Source organism: Vitis riparia, chromosome 8 (genome assembly GCF_004353265.1).
Source record: "Vitis riparia cultivar Riparia Gloire de Montpellier isolate 1030 chromosome 8, EGFV_Vit.rip_1.0, whole genome shotgun sequence".
NCBI lineage: Eukaryota > Viridiplantae > Streptophyta > Magnoliopsida > Vitales > Vitaceae > Vitis > Vitis riparia.
Genome location: NC_048438.1, coordinates 2,764,739 through 2,791,870, shown reverse-complemented (window position 1 = coordinate 2,791,870; position 27,132 = coordinate 2,764,739). Strand labels below are relative to the sequence as shown.

The 27,132-nt window shown below is 37.6% G+C and overlaps 1 protein-coding gene across 5 annotated transcripts in view; it reads right to left on the bottom strand.

Annotated features, from left to right (window-relative positions):
• LOC117920203 (BTB/POZ and MATH domain-containing protein 4) overlaps positions 1–27,132 on the bottom strand; it is a 37,142-nt gene that overhangs the window by 2,912 nt on the left and 7,098 nt on the right. For 3 of the 5 annotated variants that reach the window (XM_034837597.1, XM_034837596.1, XM_034837594.1), the window contains exons 2-3: positions 13,199–13,544; positions 12,714–12,993 (exon numbers count right to left, since the gene is read on the bottom strand). In XM_034837597.1, the coding sequence (XP_034693488.1) occupies positions 12,714–12,993; positions 13,199–13,544 (626 nt within the window). The remainder of the gene's footprint in view (positions 1–12,713; positions 12,994–13,198; positions 13,545–27,132) is intronic. The other 2 variants (XM_034837595.1, XM_034837598.1) reach the window with 1 other exon arrangement.

Here is a 27,132-nt window from a genome sequence, read left to right as displayed (position 1 = left end):
AGCCTTTTGTGGATATTCCATTTTATCTTTTAATGCTAAATTGGAAGGGTGCTTGCTACTCAATCAATTTGAAGAAGGCAATGATTGATTGGTTAACCCCCCCAAGTAGGTTCAGTAAATTTGAACTTTGACAGATATTCAATAGGTAAGCCTGAATCTGAGATAGAGATAGGTATTGGAGGTGTGATTAAAGATCATTCTGGTATAGTATTGAGAGCTTTCTCTAAGCATGCTAAAATGGGGTTGGCCATTAAGACACAGATTTTGGCTTTATTGGAGAGTTTGATGTAGGCAAAAGCTTCATATATATCCAATCTAATTGTAAAGGGAGATTCTGCAACTGTAATATCATCAGTGAATAATAGGGAAAGGGGTTCAAGGAAGTTTGATAACTGGATGCACAAAATCATAAATACTGCAAATGAGTTGGATTGTTCTTTCTCATGGATTTTTCATTCAACTAACCAGGTTGCAAATCAATTAGCCAAATAAGGAGCAAGGCATATGACCTCCTTTGTTGGAAATTTCCTTCCCCCTTGTGTGTCCAATTATTGTTCTCTTGTATATATGCGGGTTTTTATGAGGGGCTACTTTTCATGATTCTAGTTCTAGGTTACTTTCTACCATATTTTGTACATCTTTGAAGATGTTTATCCTTCTTATATTTAATATATATATATATATATAATCTATGTCTCTCTTGATCGACATTCTTTAGGTTTCTTGCATAATCATCATCAGTTCTTTAGGTTTCCCACATAATATTTCATCTCACTCTGCCTCTTGATTGACATTCTTTAGGTTTCCTGCATAATCACCATCCATCTACTAAAACATTTGACCTCTCCCTCAACTTAGTGAGTTCATCCCAACATGGTGAGTTACTTTTCCATGATCTTTTATTGCTTCTTTAGCCAAGTCAAGTAATAGTACATGTGTGACCCAATTCTTTCCATCCTGAGTCCTTGACTCTAGAATTAACTTCCAAATATTTGGTAAAGCATCTCTCTTCTGTAATCTAAACATGTTAATCATCAAATTGTTTTAGTCGATGACACTTCGAAGTCTATTCTCGAACAATATGTCCTAATGATACTTGTTATCGTTACCGTCTACTCTCTACATTCCTAAATTTCCATTTAATTTGCTTCTGTAAGTAAGCATGCTAAAGCCTTAAACTGCTCCACTACTTTTCCTCCCACTTCATGCATTTTTCAAGACCTCATAACAAAGAAGATGGTTAGCTTAGGGCATGAGAAAGATGGTTGTATTATTTAGATCTTGGTTAACCTTCTTCATTAGTATTGTGTGTTGCTATCTCGCCTCTTCAATCGCATTTCCACCGATGGGATCAATCTTTGGCAAAAGTTGTGTTTAGTTATACCATATTAAGCTCTACGTTTAGATTTTAATGCGAAGCTTGTTAATTAGGCAAGCATAATTGTATTTCCCAACAAAGTCATAGTCAAAGTAGTCAATTTGAGTCCTTTGCTATAGTCTACACGAACATTCAGGATCCATCCTAACCTACAAGTTTGAATGAATTTCTTTATTTTGTAATATTTTTTTTATTTTTTATAATTCCTCTCAGGTGACAGTCATTTCTTATGAAAAAGAGAATTGTTTCTAAATTCTAAAATGAAGTTTTTTTTTCCTTTTGGAAAACATATTAAAGTTCTTTGATCTAATAATGCAATGTAATATTGACAAGCTATCATGAGTTCATTTTGTGTTAATTGTGGTATTATTCACCAAACAACTTTCACTCACACATCTGAACAGAATGGTGTTGCTAATAGGAAGAATCACCACTTATTCATTTTTTACTATGCTTTACTGTTCCACATGCAAGTACCAAATAATTTTTAAGCCAATGCTCTTCACACCACCTATCATCTCATAAATCGCATGTCTGTTGCTATTATCAATAATCAGACTTCTTTTTTCCCTTTTACATCTAGGTCTCGCTCCTTTTCAACTCACTCCTCATACATCTGGTTGTCTTGCCTTTGTTCACAATTTACCCTAATTGTGACAAACTCTCTCCTCTTGCTTACTAAGTGTATCTTTCTTGGAGACACTCATACATTGTTACAATTCTAAGTCCCAATTATATTTTGTGAGTATTGATTTTACATTTTCTTATTCTAATCCCCTTTCTTTCATCACCTGGTCAAGCTTTGTCTAGGGACCCATGTTGAAAGCAATAGTTACTACCTTCTCCTACTCTTCTTATCCAAGTACCTCCACCTACTAAGCCTCCTTCGCAAGTCTCCACCTCCCATACCCTTGATGACTGCCATGCCCTAATGAGGTGAGCTTGTTCTTTCCTTGAGTCAACCAAGAGTTTGCCTCTTGGTGAATTTTGCCTTCTCCAAACAATGCTACTGTTGCAGTGAAAATCCAAGCACCGTGTGTGGCTTTTGCTGGAATCACAACATTCTCCCTCACCTCCATTCTCTGGTGAATATTGGAAAGGTCGACCAGTTTTATTATGTAGTAGTCAATCTCGATAACCTTCCCCCACCCATCAACCATTTGCAATAGATGTTTCTCAACCCACAAATGAAAAGGCACTCCTTGCACCTCAATCCACCCCTTTTGAAATGATCCCAAAATCACTATATTCACCCTCAATGACCATATATACACTTGAGTGTTTATCTTTTTGAACACCGAGATGAACCTCTTCTTATGAATATGTTTTGCTTCATCTATCGAATTCATAAAGAACCCTTGTGACACAAAGACGTGTTGATGGAAACCACCTCTTTCTTCCCCAAATATCTAGCTAAAGCTCTGCCTACTGTTGTCCTACATGCAATTGCTTCTGAGAATTTGCACACCCGCCCACTGGTTCGTAACCTCATCCTCTTGGCCCTTCCTCAACCACCATGCTAGCGTAACTGCATTTCAAGGTGTCAACATAAATTTTCTTCTTGCCATCTCTGATTACTTGTGCTTCCTTTGTAACTATTGCCTGAGAGGGAGAAAAATTAATAGATGCTATGGCATCTCAATGTTTCCCATCCATTGCTTTTTAATCCTTTTAAGATCACCAGGAAGGTTGTTTTCCCACTTGCCATGAACTCTGTGATTTGCAGAAATCTGCCATTGGGGTTCCTTTTAATCTCCAAAAGGTTCACTCTAGTATTTTTCCTATATTTGTGATTAAATCCCAAGCATCCATCCATCTTTGAAGCCTTTTCCAAATGGTCCAAAAGCCATTCAATCCCTTCTTTCTTGAAGCCCATGGAAAGTAGCTCCTCTCTGTTATGAGTGTACTCCATGGCCCTCCACTCTCTCCTACAAACCTTACTTCAAAAGTCTTCCTCTCTACTAAGCAAATTCTTTTTTTTTTTTTTATTGGAAACGACGCAAAGATATATTGATAGAAAAAAGAAGTACAATAAGAAGGATGAGAAATCATCCCGCCAAAGAAAACTAAATTATAGGAAAATACACATAAAACAAATAAACTCTCTATAAAGGACCATTCCTTATGGAGTACACACCGCTAACCAATCAAGTTGTAACCTTCTTGTGTGCCACTAACCAGATAAAGGACTTCACTTTGAAAGGAACTTGAGAATCCCAAACGAACTTAGAAAGGAAATCCTGAGAAGATTCAGAAAATTGAGATAATGTTAGAAAGAAGGATTTGACTGAAAAAAACCCTAAAGAGGATAATGGCCAAAATCTGGCATCTGGGACCGAAGGAGATAGATGCAATACATCAAGTGACCGCATGAGGCCTTCTAAGTCCTCTATCTCAGAATCTGACAGGTTACGGCGGAAATTTAAATTCCAAGAGAAAGGACGAGTAGGACCGAGAACTGAAGAAATAGGAATGTTTTTATCCACGACTACTCTAAATAGTCTTGGATATTGGGTTCCCAAAGGTTGGTCCCCCCACCACAAATCTTCCCAGAACCGAATTCTTTCCCCATTTCCTACCACAAATCGAGTAAACAAGGAAAACTCCTGAAAGACTTATGCAATAGCCTTCTAAGGACAGCGATGTGACCATCTGACTACAGTGTTAGCATCCCAACCATTGGAGTGTGAACCATAAATGCTTAAAATGACCTGATGCCATAGAGCTGAACCCTCTCTAGGATACCTCCACAACCATTTCCCTAAAAGAGCGAGATTCCTCAAAGAAATATTCCAAAAACCCAAACCCCCTATTGCCTTCGGTTTACACACAACATCCCACCTCACTAAATGATCTCTTTTGCCTTCCCCAATCCCTGACCATAAAAAATCTCTTTGCAACCTCTCGATTTTTGCAGTCACTGAAGCGGGTAACTTAAATAAGGAAAGGAAATAACAGGGCATATGGGAAAGGCAAGATTGGATAAGAGTTATCCTTCCCCCGAAGGATAAGTAGGCCTTTTGCCACCCATCTAATCTACTTGAGATTCTCTCAATCACTGGATCCCAAAAGCCACACGCCTTAGGGTTCCCACCCAAAGGAAGACCCAGATAGAGTATAGGTCAGCCGAAAGCCTTGCAATCAAGCATTTCAATAAATCTTGAAAGATGAACCTGATCAAGATTGATGTTATAAATACTACTCTTGTCAAGGTTGACCTTAAGCCCAGAAATGTGCCCAAACACTAACAAAAGACTCTTGAGAGTCTACAGATCTTCCTCCCTTGTGTTAGAAAAGAAAATGGTATCATCAGCAAATTGCAAATGAGACACCCTAGTTCTGTTTCTACCCACCCTGAAACCCTCCAACATATTTCTTTCCTCTGCTCTCATAAGCATCCTACTCAGTATATCTGCGACTAAAGTAAACAAAAAAGGGGATAAAGGGTCACCTTGTCTTAATCCTTTCGATGCCTTAACCCACCCTTTAGCGCTACCATTCACCAAGATTGCATAAGATACCGAGGATAAATATCCACTCATCCATTTCCTCCATCTAGGACTGAACCCCTTCTTCTCTAACACATGATCCAAAAAATCCCACTTCACATGATCGTAGGCCTTTTCAAAGTCTATTTTGAAGACGACACCTTCCTTCCCTGATCGTCTTATCTCGTCCACTATCTCATTCGCTATAAGAATTGCATCCAAAATTTGTCTCCCTTGAACAAAGCGCCTTGAGTATAGTGGATGGTCTCATGTAGAACCCCTCTTAGACGCCCTGAGAGCACTTTGGCTATTATCTTGTAGAGACTAGTGATCAAACTAATGGGTCTAAAATCTAATATTTTCTTTGTTAAACTCTTTTTGGTTAATAGAACAATGAAAGAGGCATTAGTGCTTTGATTGATAATTCTGCTCCTATGAAATTCTGCGAACACTCTCACCAAATCCTCCTTAATCACATCCCAACAGTCTTGGAATACTGCAATAGTAAAGTCATCAGGCCCCAGAGCCTTGTCCCTATCCAGCTGAAAAATGGCCTTAGAAATCTCTTCTTCAGTGAAAGGGGAATCCAACCTTAATGCGCTCTCTTCCGAAATAGGGGACCAATCTAATCCTTCAACACCCCAAGACTCTCCTGTAGAGCTCGCGTAGAGCTTTTCAAAGTAAAGTAAGATCTCCTCTGTGATACTATCGGCATTCTTCAACACTAAGCCCCTCTCATTCTCCAACTCCTTGATATATTTCCTATTTCGCCTGCCATTAGCCACTTTATGATAAAACTTAGAGTTACAATCCCCTTCCTTAACCCATTTCACCCTAACTTTTTGTCTCTAATGGATTTCCTCCCTCAAAATTAATTCCTCTAGCTCCCCTTTTCTTGAGGCTCTTTGACTTAACAATTTAGAAGTGAGACCCCCTACCTGCTCAATGGCATCAAAGTTTGCTAAATCATTGAGGAGACTTTTTTTCTTTTCATTAAGCTCTCCAAAAGAAAACTTATTCCACTCCTTCAATTTGGCTTTAACATATTGTAGTCTCCTCATGAACTTGTGGCCTTCCCATCCATTTCCTTGAAAACCACTCCACCAATTTCTAAAGATCTCCTTGAAATTAGGATGTTGATATTCTCAAACCTAAAAGGTGTTGGGCCCCACATAAACGGGTTGGTATCCAAAACAATTGGCCAGTGATCCGAGGTCCTTCTAATTAGGGCTTCTTGAAGGCCTTGGGGAAAGAGCAGCCCCCACTCATTTGAGTAAAGAAAACGGTCCAGTCTCTTACACACGGGAGACTCTTGCAAATTTGACCAAGTGAATGAAGCGTTCCGAAGAGGTGGGTCAAGCAATTCACATTCTCTAATAAAACTATCAAAGTCCCTCATGCTTGAAGTTAGATTAAAACCCCCCAATTTTTCTGAACTTCTCCTTATGACATTAAAATCGCCGCCCACACACCATAACGGAAAAGTTAGACCATATATGTCAAAAAGTTCCACCCAAAAATCCTTCCTAAGTGAGTGACTGTTTGGACCATAAACAGCGAAAATCCACAGAGGTCCAAAGCAAACTTGACTGAGACCGAAAAAGATCCTATTACCACTTCCTCACTACGTAGATTTTTTGAATCCCAAATGATCAAAATCCCACCTGATGCCCCACACGCTGGAAGAGCAACCCAGTCCTTATATCTGACCGTCCAGACACTACCCACAAACCTTCTGTCACACCTCTCCTTTTTTGTTTCTTGAATCATCACAACATTCGGATTCTCCAACCTAAGGAAATCTTTAACCACCTTTTGCTTATTCCTTGAACCCAAACCCCTGACGTACCAGCTGATAATTTTCATGGAAAAACACACAGACCCTAACCTTCCAAGCCAAAACCACCAGGTCTCAATTACCTGTGGAGCCACTGTTCTTCCTCCTGAAATACACCTTAATGTCCAGAGAGCATAAAACCTCTCGCACTTTAGCCATTTTCCTGGGGGACAAGCCATCAATAAAGAGATCGCCCGATGGGGATACCTCAGTATCCCCCTGACTACCTAACAACATATTGGAATCCTCCTTATGCGAGCTAACATTAGACTTCCTATGGGTAAAGTTCTTGGTCAACTGGTTTGATAAAGCACATTGGTTCTCCTCCTCATCACGGACAGGGATGTCAACATATTTTAAAGAGTCAACAACACCTTTTTCAGAATTTTTTTTTGAAATAACTTGATTTTCCGTAGGAGACTAAGAAAGAGAGACTGAATTAGGGAGATGTGGACCAGAGGGACTCGACAAGGGAGATTCCAGACTACAAGAAGGAAAAGAAGAAGACTCAGGTGGTTGAGAAGGAGAGGGCTGACATACCTCCATGTTTTTCACTCCCGGAATTTCGCAAATCCCCTCAAAGATGAGTCCTTTACCTCTGATTATTGAAATAGAAGGTAAAACCATGTCTGAAGAGCCATGAGGATCGGACCCCACTCGTCCCGTTAAACCTTCTTTGTCTTCTTCACGGAACGCCGAGGTTTCTTCCCTCGAAAAATTACAATGCCTTGACAGTGGACAACGAAAGAGAGGATTCTCTCTAATTCCTCGTTCCATCTGAAATCCCGTCCTGAAAACCACTTCCATATTGTGAACTTCCATCTGAAATTTAAATAAAAATTCTTCTCTAGTTGTTCTTCATCTTCTCATTAGGGCTTCCTTATCCTTGGGATCTTGTGATAGATAGGATAACTAGAAGGTTCGATAATTAGATGAAATCGTTATATTCGACATAATAACCATGTGGGCAGCATCTTACAAAGCAGTTGGCTTGTAACACCATTCATAAATTGTGTTCCAATCTAGACATGTTTAGCCTCTATTCTCCAACTTGAAGCCAAGTGCTAGAATTTATTTTATTTTGTTATGCCATGTTAAGAGGTTATTTGCAAGTTATTATGTTCACACTCCCATGTTGACACATTATAACAAACAATTTGCTATCTTCTTGCAAATAATCTTGTCATTCATGAGAATAACAAGCATATAGAAGTTAATTGTCATTTAATGTGAGATTTCTTGATGCAAAAGCAAATTGTGATCCTTATGTCCAATCTAATAACCATTTGGGCAACATCCTTATGAAGTTGTTCGCTCATAATACCTTTCATAACTTGCATTCAAAGCTAGACAAGTTTAAACTTTATACTCCAGCTAGAGGAAGAGCATTAGAATTTATTTTATTATGTTATGTTCTAAAACTCACTTGTCCTTAGGTGTTGGTTGTTGGGGTATTTTTTGTAAATCTTAGCTGATAATATAAATAACTGAAAAGGTAGAGGAAGTTAGACAAACTTAAACCTTTCAAACCTTTCTTGTTCTCCTTTCTTCTTCCTCTTTTATTTCCTAACACTAACCTTAGTCTCATATGTTTTAACTTCTAACTACTATAAATAAAGATTTGATTGTAATTAGCATTATGATAAAAAAAAAAAAAAAAGGTTGATTTGGGAACAATAATTTATTTAACCCACCCTTAATTTGTTTTTGTTTTCCTCATCAGGATCCAATATTCAATCTAAATAAAATGTTATTTTTTTTTTTATAAGTATTCAATCTAAATAAAATGTTGATTTCTCAATCTCCATAATCATCTTAAACCAAAAGTTTACCTTGTCAAAATTTGGCCTATTCCTCCTTTCCCCAAATTGAACTTTTTTCCAAACGTTTATTTTGCAACAAAACATTATATATAATCTAACTACAAAAACTATGTATTTTTTAAATATTTGCATACAAATATCATTGAATGAATGTCACCATGAAAACTCAAAGGCAAACTATAAACAAAACAATCTTCAAACTTCAAATTCTTACATTGCAACAAAATTAATTTAGCATTAAAATTTCAAATGATACCAACGGGTTTATTATTTCTCCAAACTTAGCATTTAAGTAATCAATGCTTTGAAATCATCAATAGAATTTTCAATGTTAAAATTTCAGTTCATCAAACACCCTTTAATTCTTCATTTTTTACAAGTAGTTGTTTGGCTGGTTCTTAACAGCTCAAGGGATTAGGGCAGGATGATCCATGCCTCCTTTACTTTTGATTATTGTAATAGAGGCTTTCAGAAGGTTACTCTTCAACCAGCAAAATGGAGTATGTTGGAGGTTTTCAGTGGTTCCAACAAAAAGGGGAATGTATGTAGGCAGATACGCTATTTTTTTTCTTCTATAAGGAAAGCATAGGCAATTGAAATACCTTTCATACATCATATTGTGCTTTCAATCTGTGTCACGTTTGACAAAGAACTTGGAGAAGAGTTATATGATTTCAATAGGGTAGGTGGAGGGGTATAGGTTAGGTTCCAAGATGCCTTGGTTTGCCTCTAGGCTTGTCCTTCAAAGCCAACATAGTGGAACTCACTAGTGGCACTTCTTAAGAAGTTAGCTGATTGTTAAGTTCAACCTTTATTAAAAGCATGCTGTTGGTTTCAAGGACATTCCTCTCAATGTTATTCAACTTGCTTGGAATTCCACATGTAGATCAAATAGCTTAAAACAACAAAGAGAGGAACAATGCTTCCGAAATCTCTCTCTTTTGCATGAATAACACCAACTCCATTTGCATAGAGAGCTTTGTTTAGCAAAGAGAGAGATCTAACAACCAAACCCCCTTTCAACTTGGTCTTATAAACAGTCAACCACTTCACTATTGGTTACCACCTGTCCTTCCAAAATTTCACTCCTCTTCCATTACCCACTGAAAATGAAACTCTATTGTTCAAGAGATCTCATTCCTTTCTTATAGTTTTCCATAAGCCAGCTCCATTAGTGTCTCTTACCTCACAACACCACACTTCATCCTCCCCATATTTGCCACTTATAACTTTCTTCCAAAGCATATCTCTTTTGCACGAATAACACCAACTCCATTTGCAAAGAAGAGCTTTGTTTAGCAAATAGAGAGATCTAACACCCAAACCCCCTTTCGACTTGGTCTTACAAACGATCAATCATTTCACTATTAGTTTAAGATTTTTTTTTTTTGATAACCGAGGAACCATCCATGGCTAAGCCTTTAGTACTTTCCATGGGGACCCAAACCTTAGGGTGTTGATTGCCCTATAACAACCAACACTTCACTATTGGTTTAAGATATTATTAAAGTTTGTTAAAGTATGTTCCGACAAAAGAAAAAACATAAAATATCCTCTTAACAATAAATAACTACCTTCTAGAGAAAGAGAAGTGCGCACTGCTCCAAGGTCAAGTGAGGTTATTGGGACCTCTCCTCACATTTGTGACAAGACACTAACCTCCTCTAAGGTTTCATTTTGTAGCAAAGATGTCCCTCGCATAAGTAAAACCTAAGGATTGACTAACAAAATATGTTAACATCATGTACTTTCTTAAGATACCTACTTTACCCTTTTAAGCAAAAAAAAAATTGAAAAACCAACTTAAACTCTAAAATAATGTCATCCAAGCCATCAATATGAAAATAATATTTTTAAAATATACATTTTTACAAAAAAGTTTGTATGTAGATAATTTATAATTTTCAATTTTTATTTATCAAATGTTAAATTTAATTTAAGAAATAATCTAGTTCATATTTTAATTTTAATTTCTCCCAAATTTTATATATGGGAATATTTTTCTTTTTTCAAATCTTAATTATCTATAATTTGATTCGTAGAAAAAAACTATTTGTTCCATTTTTACGATAAGTTTAATGTACAATTAAGGAATGCTACTTTTAATTAGAAAGATCTTAACAATGGCCTATAAAAGTGTGGGATCCTAATTAAAATTGTAATGAATACGTTTTCTAGAAGACTAGCAATTTTATCAAAAAAAAAAAAGGCTTGGTGGTTGTTTTTTATGTACTCTCACCTTGTTTTAGCCTTTTGGCACCCTTGCAAACATTGTGCATGCTTTTGTGCACCCTTTTGTTTAGCTATTGTTAATATAATTGATCTTTACCTATCAGAGATAAATGTTACCTAACCTAGGTACAACACATTCTCTAAAAATCATCCATCTTAGGGGTAAGTAGGGCAAGGATAGCATAAGGTTTAAGATTATATGGAATAAAACCTTTTTCTAGCAGCCCATGTACTTGCCTATTCATTTCAGCATGCTCTTTAAGGTGTAGTCCACCTTCATATAGGGATAAGGTAGCTTGGGTAAACCATGGAGGCTATTTAAATAGAATTTGATATGAATTCCTCCCTACGATGTCGCTCATGTTTTAAGTCATCCTTCCTTATATAACCTTGATTCACCAATTATGTAAACACTTAACAATTAAAATGTCATCCTTCCTTACGAGCATTTGACAATTTACATACGAGCCTCTCTTCATTTGACAATTGTTATACATTAACAATTATAATAACATTATATTTCATGAAAATTTTCAAATTGATTTTCGTAAAAGCTATTAAAAATAGTCAAAGGTTTGTCTTGTAGGTTTGGTTTAGATTAGCTTTTGAGAAACCAAAAGCTCCCTTTTCAAGCTGAATACAAGCTTCTATATCTATTTTGATAATTTTATTAAAAAGAGTTCTTAGCTTTAAAAATAGAAATAAAAAAATAAAAAAATAAAAACTTAATATGAAAATTAGGAAAATGCTACTTCCATAGAAGCCCTTTTTGGTTTATGCAAATAATTGTTTCAAGTTTAATGAAACTTTTAGAATATCAATATTGTCCCTTCAAAGTTATGATTTTGGCTTTAAGTTCATCTTCTAGTTAAAGCAAATAACAAAAAGGTATCCCATACAAGATTGTAGTATCATCATATGTATTTATATTGTGAATGTACATTATGGTAAGACAATGAAAATGAGATACCAACCAATTGCATATTGTATTGCATAAAAAATGTATTAAATTGCATTTATTGTACGATGTGTTGTATGTATCATATTGTGTATGGTAAGTTTTTAACAACTATGGTTAGGAGAAGTTGAGATGAAGATCGTGAAATAATGAGGTAAAGGTTATGAAGTCCTAAACTCATAAACGAATTTATTCGGTGGGATGAATTGCATGTATCACTATATTGCGAGTTGTGTGGCAAGAGAGAAAAGCTAGGATTTTTGGAGGAAAAGTATAGAATGGAAGGGATGTTATGGGATCTTATTTATTTCTACTCCTCTTTTTGGGCTTTTTGTACCGTCGCTTTTAGAGGAATTCCCCTTAATATTATTCTGCTTAGTTGGGTTTCAATTTGTAATTTGTAAGGGGTAGATAACTTTTGAGAGAGTTTGGTTTTGATTTTTGAGAGTTTTTGTACATGCTTTTATAAGTATTTCTCCTTATACAGTGGAGGGTATACTTTTACTTTGATTAGGTTTTGTACATTGAAGGAAGGACCTATCATCCTTCTATTAACTTTATTATTATCAATATATATTATATTTTCTGTCTCTGATAAAAAAAAAAAAATTATTCAGTGGGCTATTTAAACAAATTTATTTGAATCTAACTTCTGATATCTTAAAACCAAATCTTTTTGGTCCACATCCAAAAGCATAAATTTACAGTCAATTAGTGAGGGAAAAACATTAAACTCATTTCATGTTGTTAACATTATTTTAGCAACAATGCTAATAGCGATGGTTTTTCTTACAAAATGAAACCACAGGAAAATAAGTCTGCAATTTAAAGTTTGATAGATCTGATATAGGCAACCTAACAGCTTGACCCGGTGGAGGAGATCAGAGCCAGAAGAATGACCCAAATTTTCCACATTAAATGACTGCATTGATTACTTATCAAAAAAGATGAGTAAACGAAAACCTAAAAAGGTAAAAGTTCATTGAAAGAAATATACCTACAAGGTTTTCAGCAGCAAATTTAAGGCAAACGGCTTTTAGATCCATAGCATGATAGCGGTCAGCCAGAGCCAGAATTTTGGAAACAGAATTCACTGATATATCCTTGCACAATAAAGCCTCACACATCAATCTTAGTCTAGTTAGACCATATTTGTCTGCTGCGGCCAATAACTTTGCTGCTATTGTGTCAGATTCAGATACCATGCAAGATGAACCCGATGTTAGCAACTCTTCATCTTCAATGAGACTATCTCTGTATATAAAGTGCAGCACAGCCTGCTCAACAATATAAGAGATGATATCAAGAAATCGAAGACAAAAAAGATAACAGAAAGCTCTCCTGCCATATAAACCACCAAAATTGCAGCACTAAAATCCAAAGTACAAAAATTTGTGGGAGGTTCCAGGTTCAAGTCCCAATGGGAAAAATTTACCTATAAAAAAAATCCAAAGTACAAAGAAAAAAATTATTGATGGTTACCTTAAAAACCTTAGGATCCATGTCTTTGACAACTATTTCCTGTTTATCATCCTCTGGCCCATTGATAAATTCAGATTCAAATATAGGAGATCGAGCAGCCAATACAAGCTTATGTGCATGAAACTTTTCCCCAGACACATCAAAAATAACATCTGAACCTTCCTCGTTCTCCAATAACATACCAAAATGTGCTCCAATATCAGAATCAGGAACCTGTATTGGGTGTAACCTGGAGCAATCTATTGCTGAAACCACAACTCCAACGGTGCAATTAATTTTCAAGCAATCATCCTTGAGGAAATCTGATGATTCCAGCATAGCTCTTCTGAAAAAACGCTTATAGCCCCTAAAGGAACAAAAACAATGAAAATTTATCTAACAATTAATGCATGTCAATTCAGAAATAGACATACAAGTGCACTACCTGGATTCGCCAATTCAAATAAAGCACAGCTAAAAATTCCAGTAAGAGCAAAGAGAAACTAAAAAATTCTACGAATACAAGCAAAATGCTACAAATTTCTTTTAAGGAAACATAGATTTTTTTCCAATTGTAACAGTTTTTCACACAGATGCACAAAATGACTGATGCAATGTTTCACTTTTCTGTATTTTCCATATAGGGAAGAGGAAGGCAAAACCATCTAAAGTCTCACAATCTACAGCTGAATACACAAACTCAAGTTCAGATTGGAGAGAAAAAGACTGCAACAAAACTTAAGGCAAGAAGAGCTCATATTGGACGAAGACTCGCTCTGCTTGAATTAAAACAAGTATGAAACACATGGCTGGTCCCATTTAAAGAATACTTAGGGAATCCTACATTGGCAATGTCACAGATACCTGTGCCTCGATAGGAAGAAATCCTATAATACAAAACACAAGGCTGTTCTCCATTTTTTCTTTCCAAAGTAATCATCAAATTCACAACTTTTAATTCATTTTTGGAAGTTTAAAACAAACTTCATTATCAGTTCACCTACATATGGCATGGATTAAGGGCATCAATGTTGTCAGCTTTTAATTATGAGGTCATTTTTTAACCCCACAAGCTTACAAGCTAAGTGTGCATATCTAAATATCACCAATCTCAATTTACAACAATAATGAAATAAAAAATCACATGGTTAAAGATTAGGTTCCTTCAAACAAAACATATGCGATTATGAAGTATGCATACAAATTTGGTCTTACCATCATGTCCTTGGAAACACAACCAGAATTTGCAATTGAATACATCATTTGCTCAAAAAACACATTAAAAAAAAAATGTAAGAATAGAGTGGACCTAGTTATATTTTTTATTAGTGGATATAACATGCCAGTATAAAGGTGAACAGGCATATATGACTCTCTAAACTTACATAAGAAAATCCCAGTCTTTAAGCCACAGAACTTCCTTTACTATTTTTGTTACTGATCTATTCTATTGTACTTTTAACAATACTGAAGCTAACTATAGAATTGACTTCCAAGATAATGGTCCACCTGCAAGTCTAACACATACCCATCAAGGATACCCTAGTGTCATCTTCCCCTGTACATGCATCCATATAATTATCAGCAGCCTGTAAAATTGCTCCTAAACAAACAGAATGCAAGGTATCCAAGAATTCATTTTGCCACATTTTAGGTCATGTTTGGTTGGCTGGATATAGTATGGATAAAATAAAAGTCGGGATATTATATTCTATCCCATGTTTGGATGGTGATGGGATAGGATAATTTATCCCATCACTTATCTTATCCTATGTTCAACCAAACATAAGATAGGATAAATCGTGGGATATAATATCTACCCTCTTTTTTATGTCTCTTCTACATGAGATATTTTAATCCTATACTAAAATATAGGATATGCATATCCCATGTATCATAAATTTATTAATATTTTATTTTTTTATATTACTTATTTTGTAAAATAAAAACTTTTTATTATAAAATTAAATTTGTGGTTAAAAAAGAACAACTAAAAAAATATTTATAAAATAATATTAATAATTGTGTTATTTAATATATATTATTTTCATATATTGAATAACATAATATAAAAATATATATTTATAAAATTTAAATATTTTAATTATGAATATTGTTAAAAGTAAGAAATTTCATTTCTTTTAAATAGAAAATATTATAATGTAATATAATTTTTATTTTAAACATTGAAAAATAATATATATTCTATGCTATTTATTTTATTCATTTCACAAACTAAATATAAACATAATATAGCATAACATATTCCATTGGATATGTTACCTTAGGACATCATGTCTGATGGATATAATATCAAAGGATATCATATCCCATTGGATAGGAAATGCATATATTAGGATATATATATATATATATATATATATATCATCCTATCCTATCCCCGCCAACCAAACATGGCATTAATGTTTCTTACCCAGATATAAAATCCACAGACTAACAACCTTCTACACATTCTGTAGAAAGTCAAGAATATTTGTACTGATAAGGCACATGGGAATTAAGGGATTTTAATGTGTAATGTTTTGACTTTCCTTGAATTAAGGATTTGGGTAGGATGTTACCTAGATTCCTTGTTTTCCTAGTTTATTCTGTTTCCTATTTTAGAGGAATCTGTTTAGGAAGTTTAATCTGTATCCCATAATTAGAGGAAGGGAATTACATTCTCTCCTCCATTTATTCCCTAGTGGTTCATTATTCGAATAAGAAAAAAGAATTACTATTCTTTCAATTGCAGTTTCTTCACGGTATCAAAGCGTGATTCTAAAACCTTTTCTTTTAAATGACAAAATATGGGATGGCCACCAAAAGGCAGAGCTCCACATCCAAGGTCACATCCAATCCAGGAGCTGTCATCACAAGATCTAATAAAGGGTCAATAGACAGCTTTCTTCCCATCACAGGCCACAAATTGAATGGCCACAACTACCTCCAATGGTCCCAATCTATGATGATGTTCATCTGTGGAAAAAGCAAAGATGATCATCTCACCAGAGCAGTAACCATTCCAAAGAAAGAAGATCCAACATTCAAGGTCTGGAAATCAGAAAATAATATGGTAATGTCTTGGCTGATTAATTCTATGACCAATGAGATAGGAGAAAATTTCCTACCCTATGGTACTACGAAAGAGATTTGGGATGCAGCCAAAGAAACCTATTCTAGTTCTGAAAATGCATCAGAACTATTTTCTGTCGAAAGCATCCTTCATGAACTTTGATGGGCAGATTCCTCTGTCACCCAGTTCTTCAATTGCCTCAGGTGTCACTGGCAACACTTGACCTGTTCGAAGTGCACGAGTGGAAGTGTCCTGAAGATGAAGCACTGTACAAACAGATCATCAAGAAGAAACGTGTGTTTAAATTCCTAATGAGATTAAACAAAGATCTTGATGAAGTACGTGGAAGAGTTTTAGGAACAAAGCCATTGCCTAATGTTCGAGAAGCTTTTTCAGAGGTTCGTTTGGAGGAAAGTCACCGAAAGGTGATTATGGGATCATCAAGTTCCTCATCCACTGGAGAAGGATCTGCTTTGGCTGTTTGTGGTTCCCAACAGCCCCTAAACAATGATAACAGACCAAGGAAGGGACAAACTTGGTGCAATCACTGTCATAAACCTGGCCATACCAAGGACACTTGCTAGAAGATCCATGGAAAACCAGCAGATTGGAAACCTGCACATTTTTCCAATGACAAAGAGAGCCGCAGACAGCTTGCTTCTGCCAAGGACAACACCACTTCTTCAAAACCAAACCTGTTCAGCAAAGAACAAATAGAACTACTCCAGAAAATGTTCACTCAATCACATAATAAAAGGTACAGGCTCTTTGGCTCAAACAGGTAATCTGATCAGTGCCCTAAATGTGAAACACGTAAAACAAGGGCCATGAATGGACTCTTGTGCCTCAGATCATATGATGGGTGATGTCTTTATTTTAAAAAATTATAAACAATGAAATGAGGGACTTATTGTTAGAATTGCAGATGGTTCATTATCTAAAGTTGTTGGAATCGGGTCTGTTTGTATCTCAAACCAATTAACCCTCGATTCAGTTTTATTGAATTGCAGTGCTACTCCTGATCTTTGTGAATTTCAGGACTTGGATTCGGGGAAAATGATTGGCAGTGCTGAGGCATGTTCAGGCCTTTATCTCCTTAAAGTTGATTCCACAAGCTCTCAAGCTCACAAGGCCATGTCCACAAGTCAGTGTCAAAACAACTCTTTGTCATGTTTTAATTCCAATAAAGATAGTGAAAAAATGTTATGTCACTATTGGTTAGGTCATCCAAAGTTTTTCTATCTTGAGAAACTCCTTCCCGTATTATTCAAGAATAAAAGTTCAAAAAAAATTTCATGTGAAGTTTGTCAATTCTTGAAACATGTGAGAAATCCTTATCCAAGTCTATCACATCCTTTTTCCTTGATGCACTCTGACATTTGGGGACCATCCACAGAGTAAAAAGTTTAACAGAACTTGTTGGTCCATTTCCTCCATTGATGATCACACTAGTCACATGGATATTCCTTATGAAAGAGAAATCTGAGGCAGGTCAAATATTTAAAAACTTCAACACTATGATACAAACTCAATTTCAAACAAAAATAAAAGTGCTAAAAACTGACAATGCAAAAGAATATTTTACCTCAATCCTAGGTGATTATCTATTAAGTCAAGGGATAGTTCATCAAAGCTCTTGTATTGACACTCTGCAACAAAATGGGGTAGCTGAAAGAAAAAATAGACACCTCCTTGAAGTTGCCAGGTCACTTATGTTCACTACACGTGTTCCTAAATTTTTTTGGGGAGAAGCAGTTCTAACAGCAACATATCTCATAAATAGGATGCCCTTTTGAGTACTTAACTTTCAAACTCCAAGTCATATACTCCTAAACTCTCATCCAAACACTAGAATTATCTCAACCATTCCCATGAAAGTGTTCGAGTGTTCTGCCTATGTCCATATCCATTCACATAATAGGAGTAAACTGGATCCCATGGCCATCAAATGCATATTCATAGGATATTCCTCAAATCAAAAAGGGTACAAGTGCTATTCTCCTATTACAAGACGCTTTTACAACTCCATGGATGTTACTTTCTTTGAGCAGGAACCATTTTACACCAAAACTAATATTCAGGGGGAGAACTTTTCTAAGGAATATCAGCTTTGGGACATTATTCCCACTGTTGTTACAACACCTACTGCTACTACTCCTCAAGTTGAAGCTGTTATTTCCCTTGACCAGCACACTTTATCTGCCAGTCCAACCAGCACACCTGCTTCTACTGCTGCTACAACACCTATTGTTACTACTCAAGTTAAAGTTGTTATTTCTCCTGACCAGCACACTTATCTCCTAGTCTGTCCATCCTCCTACTCAAAACCTTGAGCTGTTTTTTTCAAAAGGAAAAGCATTCAGAAAGGAGTGGAGCACCAAACGCGCCATGAGCAAGGTCAGAAGTCCAACCCAAGTTCAAGCACTCTTGAAAATTCTCAAGGTAACATCTCCTCTGAACCCATCAATGTTGACTAGCCTAGTGAGGACCTAAATAGACTAATTGCCTTGAGAAAGGGTGTGAGATCTTGTACTAATCATCCTATCTATAATTTTGTATCCTATGAGGGTCTTTCTCCTAGCTTCCGTGCTTTTGTCAGCAATCTCAACCAAGTACAGGTTCCACATTCCATACACGAGGCAGTCAAAATACCCAAACGGAAAACAGCCATCTTGGAGGAGATTCAAGCACTTGAAAAGAACAAAACATGGGACATTACCGAGCTGCCACCAGGAAAACAACCGGTGGGTTGCAAATGGATTTTCACTATCAAACACAAAGCTCATGGAAGCATAGAGAGGTTCAAGGCATGCCTCATGGCAAAAAGGTTCACCTAGTCTTATGGAATTGACTATCAAGAGACATTCGCCCCTGTAGCAAAACTTAACACCATAGAAGTGCTCTTATCCCTTGCATCTAACTTGGATTGGCCACTTTACCAATTAGATGTCAAGAATGCTTTCCTCAATGGTGACCTTGAAGGAATGGCGAAGTTTTTTGAAGTGGAGAGAAAGGCTTTCAAGGTTTTGTTGTTTCGATAGGCTTTGGAGAGGAGGAGTTGGATTGCTTGTCGGAGCATTTAAAGAAAGCTGTGGAGTTGGAGGCTTCCAGGGGTTTTATTCGAAAGATTAGGGGCAAGACTAGGACTCATTTGATGGAGATTTGTTTCAATAGTAGAGGGAGATTTATGAAAATTACAGAAATTACAAAGAGGAAACCTCTAGTTCTAGTCATTCCTAAGGGTGTTAAAGGCAATGGGTGGGAAGCCCTTAGGAAGGCGATTTCTTCAGTACAAGACTTGTCTGATCAAGCTGTAAGAGCCTTGAAGGAGATGATTAAAGATTCTCAAGTGAGCAAGGGCATTTACAGAGAAGGTCGGTCCTATGTAGATGTGGTTGCTGAGGAAGGACCTAGGAATGGAGCTTTGCTGCCAGTGGGAAAATGGGCTAGAGCTGTAATTTGTGACAGTAAAGGAAAAGTACTAGATTGGTTTTATGTAGGAAAAGCTATTGCGAGGATGATGGGTACGAAAGGAATGGTGTCTGTAACCCCTATTTCCGCTTACAGGGGGTGCTTTTTCGTGGATTCTGCAAGGAGAGCTAATTGGTTTCAAGAACAGGGGAGTTTAACAGTGAGAGGAGAGTCTGTTGTTCTGAGGAGATGGTTGTCAAGAGAAAATATTGTTGTATCCGGAAAATTTAGAAGGGGTTGGTTAGAACTAAGAGGCCTTCCTTTTTATTTGTGGGACGAGGTTCAGCTGAGATACATTCTGCAGAAGTGAGGGAAGGTAACGAAGGTGGCATGGGAATCTCTAAAGATTGTAGACTTGTCGAAGGTAAAGTTGTGGGTGGAGATGCTTCCAAATGTCATGCTACCTACGCTGCTAGAGGTGGAAGATGGGACCTGGTCATTTACGATTGCGGTTTCAGTCGTCGGAGAAGTTGAAGGAGACGGCCTTCTCAAGCCTGAGTCAACTCGCAGCAAGGACGAGTTGATGTCAGCGAGAGGTTGCGTCTCTCAGAGGCCAAAGAACACTGCGGGGCTACAGGCTACTGCTAGGGACAATGAGTGCTACAACTGGAGGCCTCGTCATCGTTCCCGTTCTTGTTCCTCAGTTTCAAATATGGCTTCCAAAGCGGAGAAAGGATGGGGAGGGAGTCTCTTGGGCCCAGCGGTGGGAAGAGTTATCGGGCCAACAAAGCCAGATGCCTTTTTTAAAGCCCGATCTGCTAAGGCCCAATTTGGGGTGAAGAGTTTTGGGCCTCCTGCTGGTCCAGTCCATGAAACAAAAGCAGGATCTTCTAATGGCAGCCCTGTAGCGCCTTTCTCCTCAAAGTTCCAGTGCTCAGGATCCTCCGCAAAGGAGGTTACGTCGATTGTTCACTCTCAAGAGTCGTCAAAGTTAAAAGGCCCCTCAATCTCTGCGAGGTGCAAAGCGAGAAGCTGGCCTTCGAGCCTAAAGGTGTCGTCTTCTGCACCGAAGCGTAACCTAGATGGGGGTGGCTCTACGGAAGCAAATCTAGCAATTTTTCAGGGCAGACCAGTTTCCAATAAGGGCGTTCTTCCTCCTATTCTAGAAACCTCCCAAGTTTTCATCGAGGAGACAGAGGGAGGCGATGGGTTTTCGCGTTGCAGTTTGGCAAACAAGGTGTGTCCTCCTTTCTCAGCTTCCTCTGAGTGGGGTCATCCTTTAGCTGGGGCTTTTGCTCCAAAATCTCTTCCCATCTCCTCTATTTTTGTTGTTCATCTGTTTTGGTGTCAACCTTTTTTTCGTATCCGATGGAGTCAGTCTTTCCTTCTCAGAATGTTCCCTTTTCGAATCCTCCTGGTGTTAAGCTTAGTCGTCGTGTTGGCGTGTCTTGTTTTGAAGGTGTGGCATTTCCCATAGAAGCCTCTAACCGAAATTTTATAGACTGTCTTGTCCTTAGGGAATCACTCAGTAACACAGAGGAGCTTTGCGTCTCAGGCAAGGCTTCGTTCCCAGAGCCAAAACCTCCCACCCTCCCGTTGGAAGGTTTTCAGATTGAGGGCCTCACGCCTAGGAAGATGGTCAAGGTTTAGTCGGTTTTGGAGAGTTTAAGGATTAGAATTGTTAGAGATAATGGAAAAGGTGCGGAAGTAGAGAGCAAGAGTACTCTTTCTGCGGACAAGGTCTATTTCAGAAGGAAGAGGAAAAATGATTGTGGAACCCAGGGAGAGACTTAGTTTTGGTTGCAGTTTGTGCATTGGTTTTATTTGTTTACATGAAGATCTTAAGTTGGAATACAAGAGGATTAGGTTCCAAGAAGAAAATGAGGATTGTCAGAAGGTTTTTAAGTTCTCAAAGTCCAGATATTGTGATGCTTCAGGAAACAAAGAGAGAAATTTGGGATAAGAGGTTTGTGAGTAGTGTCTAGAAAGGTAGAAGTATGGAGTGGGCTGCTCTTCCTGCTTGTGGGGCTTGAGGGGGGATTGTGATTATGTGGGATTCAAATAAGTTCAAGTGTACAGAGAAGGTGTTAAGATCTTTCTCTGTAACTGTGAAGTTGAACTCGGGTGAGGAAGGGTCTTTTTGGTTAACTTCAGTGTATGGCCCGAATAAGCCTTTGTGGAGGAAGGACTTTTGGCTGGAGCTTCAAGACCTGTATGGTCTGACCTTCCCAATGTGGTGTGTAGGAGGGGATTTTAATGTAATCAGGAGGATCTCTGAGAAACTGGGTGATTCTAGGTTAACTTTCAACATGAGGTGTTTTGACGAGTTTATAAGGGAGAGTGGTTTGTTGGATCCCCCACTAAGAAATGCGGCTTTTACTTGGTCAAACATGCAAGTTGATCCTATTTGCAAGAGGTTGGATAGGTTCTTGTTTTCTTCTTAGTGAGATTCCTTTTTCTCTCAAAGTCTTCAAGAGGCGCTTCCTAGATGGACCTCAGATCATAGCCCAATTTGTTTGGAAATTAATCCCTTAAAATGGGGTCCGACTCCTTTCAAGTTTGAGAATATGTGGTTGCTCCATCCTGAGTTTAAGGAGAAGTTTAGTGATTGGTGGCAAGAGTGTACGGTTGAAGGTTGGGAAGGTCACAAGTTCATGAGAAATTAAAGTTTGTTAAATCAAAGTTGAAAGATTGGAATAAAGTGGCCTTTGGAGATTTAAGAGAGAGGAAAAAACTCATTCTTTCGGACTTAGGTAGAATTGATCTAATTGAACAAGAAGAGAATTTGAATCTTGATTTGGTATCAGAAAGGACCTTAAGAAGAAGGGAGCTAGAGGATTTGTTATTAAAGGAAGAGGTTCATTTGAGATAAAAATCTAGGGTTAAGTGGATTAAAGAAGGGGATTGCAATTCTAAGTTCTTTCACATAATGGCCAATGGAAGGCGAAGCAGGAAGTTCATTAAGTCTCTGATTTCTGAGAGGGGGGTGACTCTAAGCAACATTGAGGTTATCTCTGAGGAGATTGTAAATTTCTTTGGGAAACTCTATTCCAAACTCGAAGGTGCTTCTCGGAGAGTTGAAGGAGTAGATTGGGTCTCTATTCATGGAGAGAGTACGGTTTGGCTGGACAGGCCTTTTTTCTGAAGAGGAGGTACGAATGACAGTTTTCCAATTGAATAAGGAAAAGGCACCTGGTCCTAATGGTTTTACTATTGCAGTATATCAAGAGTGTTGGGATGTGATCAAAGAGGATCTTATGAGGGTGTTTCTTGAGTTCCACACCAATGGGATAATAAATCAAAGTACAAATGCAACCTTCATTGCTATGGTGCCTAAGAAAAGCCAAACTTTTAAAATCTCAAATTATAGACCTATTAGCTTGGTTACAAGTTTATATAAGATAATTGTTAAGGTCTTATCAGGGCGTTTACGCAAAGTCCTCCATGAAACAATCTCTAGCTCTCAAAGAGCCTTTGTTGAAGGGAGACACATTTTGGATGCTATGATGATAGTCAATGAAGTGGTGGATGAGAAAAGAAGGTCAGGGAAGGAAGGGGTAGTCTTCAAAATCGCTTTAGAGAAGGCCTATGATCATGTGGATTGGGGCTTTTTAGATCATGTGCTAGAAAGTAAGGGGTTCAACCCGAAATGGAGATCTTGGATAAGGGGATGTTTGTCTTCATCAAGTTTTGCAATCCTAGTTAATGGGAATGCAAAGGGTTGGGTTAAGGCCTCTAGAGGTTTGAGACAAGGAGAACCCCTCTCTCCTTTCCTTTTTACTTTAGTAGCAGATGTTCTAAGTAGGTTGATGATCAGAGCAGAGGAAACTGGCTAACTGAGGGTTTCTTTGTGGGGAGGGATAGGACTAGAGTGTCTTTGTTACAGTTTGCAGATGATACCATCTTTTTCTCTAAAGCCTCTCTGGAACATCTTCAAAACCTCAAGATTATCTTTTTGGTTTTTGGGCAAGTATCAGGTTTAAAAATCAACTTAGAAAAAAGCATCATTTCAGGTATTAATACTAGGCAGGAGTTGTTGTCTAGTTTGGCCTCGGTTTTTTATTGCAGAGTCTCAGAGTGGCCTTTGTCTTATTTAGGCCTTCCACTGGGAGGGAACCCAAAGACAATAGGCTTTTAGGATCCGATGGTTGAGAGAATTTCGAGGAGGTTGGATGGTTGGAAAAAGGCCTTTTTGTCTTTGGGAGGGAGGATTACTTTAATTTAGTCAAGTCTGTCTCACATCCCTAGCTACTTCCTCTCCCTCTTCAAAATTTCAGCATCAATAACCTCAAAGATTGAGAAGCTACAAAGGGATTTTCTTTGGTCTGGGGCGGGGGAAGGGAAAGAAGATCATCTTATCAGATGGGATGTTGTTAGTAGACCAAAGGAGTTGGGAGGTTTGGGTTTTGGGAAGACTTCTCTAAGAAACATTGCTCTCTTAGGGAAATGGCTTTGGAGGTTCCCTAGAGAAAGGAGTGGTCTTTGGCATAAGGTTATTGCGAGTATTTATGGTACACATCCTAATGGATGGAACGCCGACATGGTGGTTAGATGGTCTCACAGATGTCCTTGGAAGGTTATAGCTCAAGTTTTCCAGGATTTCTCCCCTTTTGTTCGCCTAGTGGTGGGGAATGGGGAGAGAATCTGTTTTGGGGAAGATCTTTGGTGGGGTAACCAAACTTTGCACTCTCAATTTGCTGGTCTTTATAGAGTTATTTCTGTGAAAAACCTCATTGTCTCAAATGTCCTTGGCAATTCCTTTCCACTGTCTTGGAATTTTAATTTTCGCCGCAATCTTACTGATTCAGAAATTGATCTCTTTCAGAGTTTAATGTTTTCCCTTAATTCAGTGCTTTTCTCTCCTTCTTTGGCAGATTCAAAAGCGTGGTCTTTGTCATCATCAGGCTTGTTTTCAGTTAAATCTTTTTTCTTGGCCTTGTCAAAAGTCTCAAATCCTATCTTGTTCCTTCCGGCCAAGTTCTTGTGGAGTTCAAAAGCCCCCTCAAAGGTTAAGGCCCTCGCTTGGTTAGTAGCACATGAGAAGGTAAACACCAATGACAAGTTGCAATCGAGAAGACCCTACAAATCCCTCTATCCTCAATGGTGCATTCTTTGCAAAGGAAATGGAGAATCGATAGACCACCTTTTTCTTCATTGCCCTGTTACCATTGGACTCTGGCACAAGTTGTTCAATCTAGCAGGGTTGGCTTAGGTTCCTCCAAGGAGTATTGAGGACATGTTGGTTATTGCTTTTAAGGCTTGGGGAACTCATTAAGAGGCAAGAAACTTTGGCAAATCGCTTGCTTTACTTTGTTATGGATGGTATGGCAAGAAAGAAACAATAAGATCTTTGAGGATAAGGAGAAAACGGAATAGATGTTATAGGACTTGATTCTGTTCTATTCCTCTCTTGGGGCCTCTTGTACTACAACTTTTAGAGGAGTTCCTCTAAGTGTTTTACAACTCAATTGGACTGCGGTTTGCACATCAAGTTGGGGTTTTTCTGTGTTTTTAGTTTTCTTCTCTTTTGTTCAGTTTTTGTTTTGTGGGAAGGACCTCTCATCCTTCTCTTGGTTTCTTCTCTTTCTCCTATATCTTTTCCTCTATTAATATACTTTTCTTCATTTATGATCAAAAAAAAAAAAAAAATGGTGACCTTGAAGAAGTCTACATAGAAATTCCTCCTGGTTTTCACATATCTGCTACAACCAATAAAGTTTGCAAACTCAAAAAGTTCCTAAACGACTTAAAGCAATCCCCACGTGCTTGGTTTGACAAATTCACCAAAGCAGTTAAACAATATGGGTATATACAATGTCAAACTGATTATACACTCTTTATCAAAAGGTCACCAGAAGGAAAATCAACTATTTTAATTGTTTATGTAGATGACATTATTCTCATAGGGGACTTTGCAGAAGATATGAGCAGACTCAAGAGACTCCAAGCCAAAGAATTTGAGATTAAATACTTAGGAAATCTCAAATACCTCCTAGGTATGGAGGTTGCTCGATCATAGAAGGGTATCTCAATCTCACAACACGAATATGTCCTTAATCTCTTAAAAGAAACAGGAATGTTGGGGTGCAAACCGGAAGATACTCCCATGGATTTTACTATTACACTTGGAATCAAAGATGATAGTGCTCCAGTAGATAAAGGTCAATATCAAAGACTTGTTAGTAGATTAATCTATCTCTCTTACACTAAACCAGATATTGGTTTTCCAATTAGTATGGTCAGTCAGTTCATGAATAATCTTACGGAGAAACATATGGAGGCAATTTGTCGAATCTTGAGATACCCAAAAATGACTCCAGGAAATGGGTTAACTTAAATAGGAAGATTGAAGTTTTCACTGACGCTGACGGGCAAATTCAATTACAGATCGCAAGTCTATTTTAGGGTAAAATATGTTTGTGTGGGGAAATTTGGTAACTTGGCACAGTGAAAAGCAATCTGTAGTTGCTCGAAGCAATGCTGAAACTAAATTTAGAGGAATGGCCCATGGAATTTGTGAAGGAATATATGGCCAAAGAGACTTCTCAGTGAATTGCTTATTTCAATAGAAGGACCAATGAATCTACTTTGTGATAATCAAGCGGCAATAAGCATCACAAAAAACCCCGTATACCATGACCAAACCAAACATGTCAAGATAGATCACCACTTCATCAAGGAGAAGATAGACAGTGGGATCACAGCTCTTCTTCATACTCCAACACGTCACCAAATTTTAGACATTCTCACCAAGGCTCTTCCTTGGACGAATTTTGAAGATTTGAGTTCCAAGCTGGGAATGATAAACATCTACAATCCAACTTGAGGAGGAGTGTAGAAAGTCAAGAATATTTGTACTGATAAGGCACATGGGAATTAAGGGATTTTACTGTGCAATGTTTTGACTTTCCTTGAATTAAGGATTTGGGTAGGATGTTACCCAAATTCCTTGTTTTCCTAGTTTATTCTATTTCCTATTTTAGAGGAATCTGTTTAGGAAGTTTAATTTTCTGTATCCCATAATTAGAGGAAGGGAATTATGTTCTCTCCTCTATTTATTCCCTAGTGGTTCATCATTCAAATAAGAAAAAAGAATTACTATTCTTTCAATTCCAGTTTCTTGACATTCAGTCCACTAAATTTCCTTACAAATTCCACCATTTAGCATATATATATTCTATATATAGGGAGAGAGGTTGTTTGCCCTTGGTACAATGGAACAGGCAATCTCCAAGGAGGTGTTTTTGTTATAGAATCTCCCTTGCAGACTTGAGGAGATGGGGAGAAAGAATGTGTAGTGGATGGAACTATCTCGGCCATGCTGTAGGTTCTATGAGGGAGGCGAGAAAAAGAGAGAGAGAGAGAGAGAGACTACGTATTAGATTTGCTAGTTGAAGATATACGGGTCATGCCAGTTTTCTTTTCTTTTGTTTCAATCCCCAAAATAATTTGGATGTGCATATTCAGC